This window comes from Penaeus monodon, chromosome 20 (genome assembly GCF_015228065.2).
Source record: "Penaeus monodon isolate SGIC_2016 chromosome 20, NSTDA_Pmon_1, whole genome shotgun sequence".
NCBI lineage: Eukaryota > Metazoa > Arthropoda > Malacostraca > Decapoda > Penaeidae > Penaeus > Penaeus monodon.
The window spans coordinates 41,486,002-41,486,544 of NC_051405.1; the positions used below are offsets into that span (position 1 = coordinate 41,486,002).

At 47.3% G+C, this 543-nt stretch overlaps 1 protein-coding gene across 1 annotated transcript in view; it reads left to right on the plus strand.

Moving 5' to 3' along the window:
• Positions 1–543, plus strand: part of LOC119585835 (major facilitator superfamily domain-containing protein 6-like) — a gene marked incomplete at its 3' end in the record, with an annotated part of 10,744 nt that overhangs the window by 4,689 nt on the left and 5,512 nt on the right. Inside the window, 1 exon segment of the mRNA XM_037934566.1 lies at positions 146–404. Coding sequence (XP_037790494.1) covers positions 146–404 — 259 coding nt within the window.

A 543-nucleotide genomic window follows, 5' to 3' on the forward strand; every position in this document is an offset into this window, starting at 1 on the left:
ATGGCCATTGATATTCCATTTTCAGCTCGTAAACACAGAGAAAGCTAAAAACACGATAAAGAAAAATCCCCGAAAGGAATGGAATCAAAACCCCCACGAATCTCACCCACACTCCAGTACATCCTTAACGCCATCGCCATCCTCTTCCACAGATTATTCTCAACGGCAGTGTGTCCTCAGTCCGAGACGGCGACGCGTGCAGCTATGCGGAAATAGTACACGAAGGTGAGAGATTCCAAGAAATGGTCTGCCCCTCCGAGTGCCCCGTCGAGTGCCAGGCGACGGGGTCCTTCGAGTGCCACCGCCCAGACGACAGTAAAGGGGACGGTTCCGCCACGTTCTGGATATATTTTGCCTTACGAATGGTCGCCACGTTTTTCATGGCGTCGCTTTTCACGATGATGGTAAGTGTTGGCAAATTGGAAATCTGTTTTTGCTGTTGAAGGTAATGAGGTAGTCGAAAGGATGAGACTGTAGGTCGAAAATGAGGAAAAATGCCTTGGAACTTATGGCTTCATTTTTCTAAATATACATCATATTGAA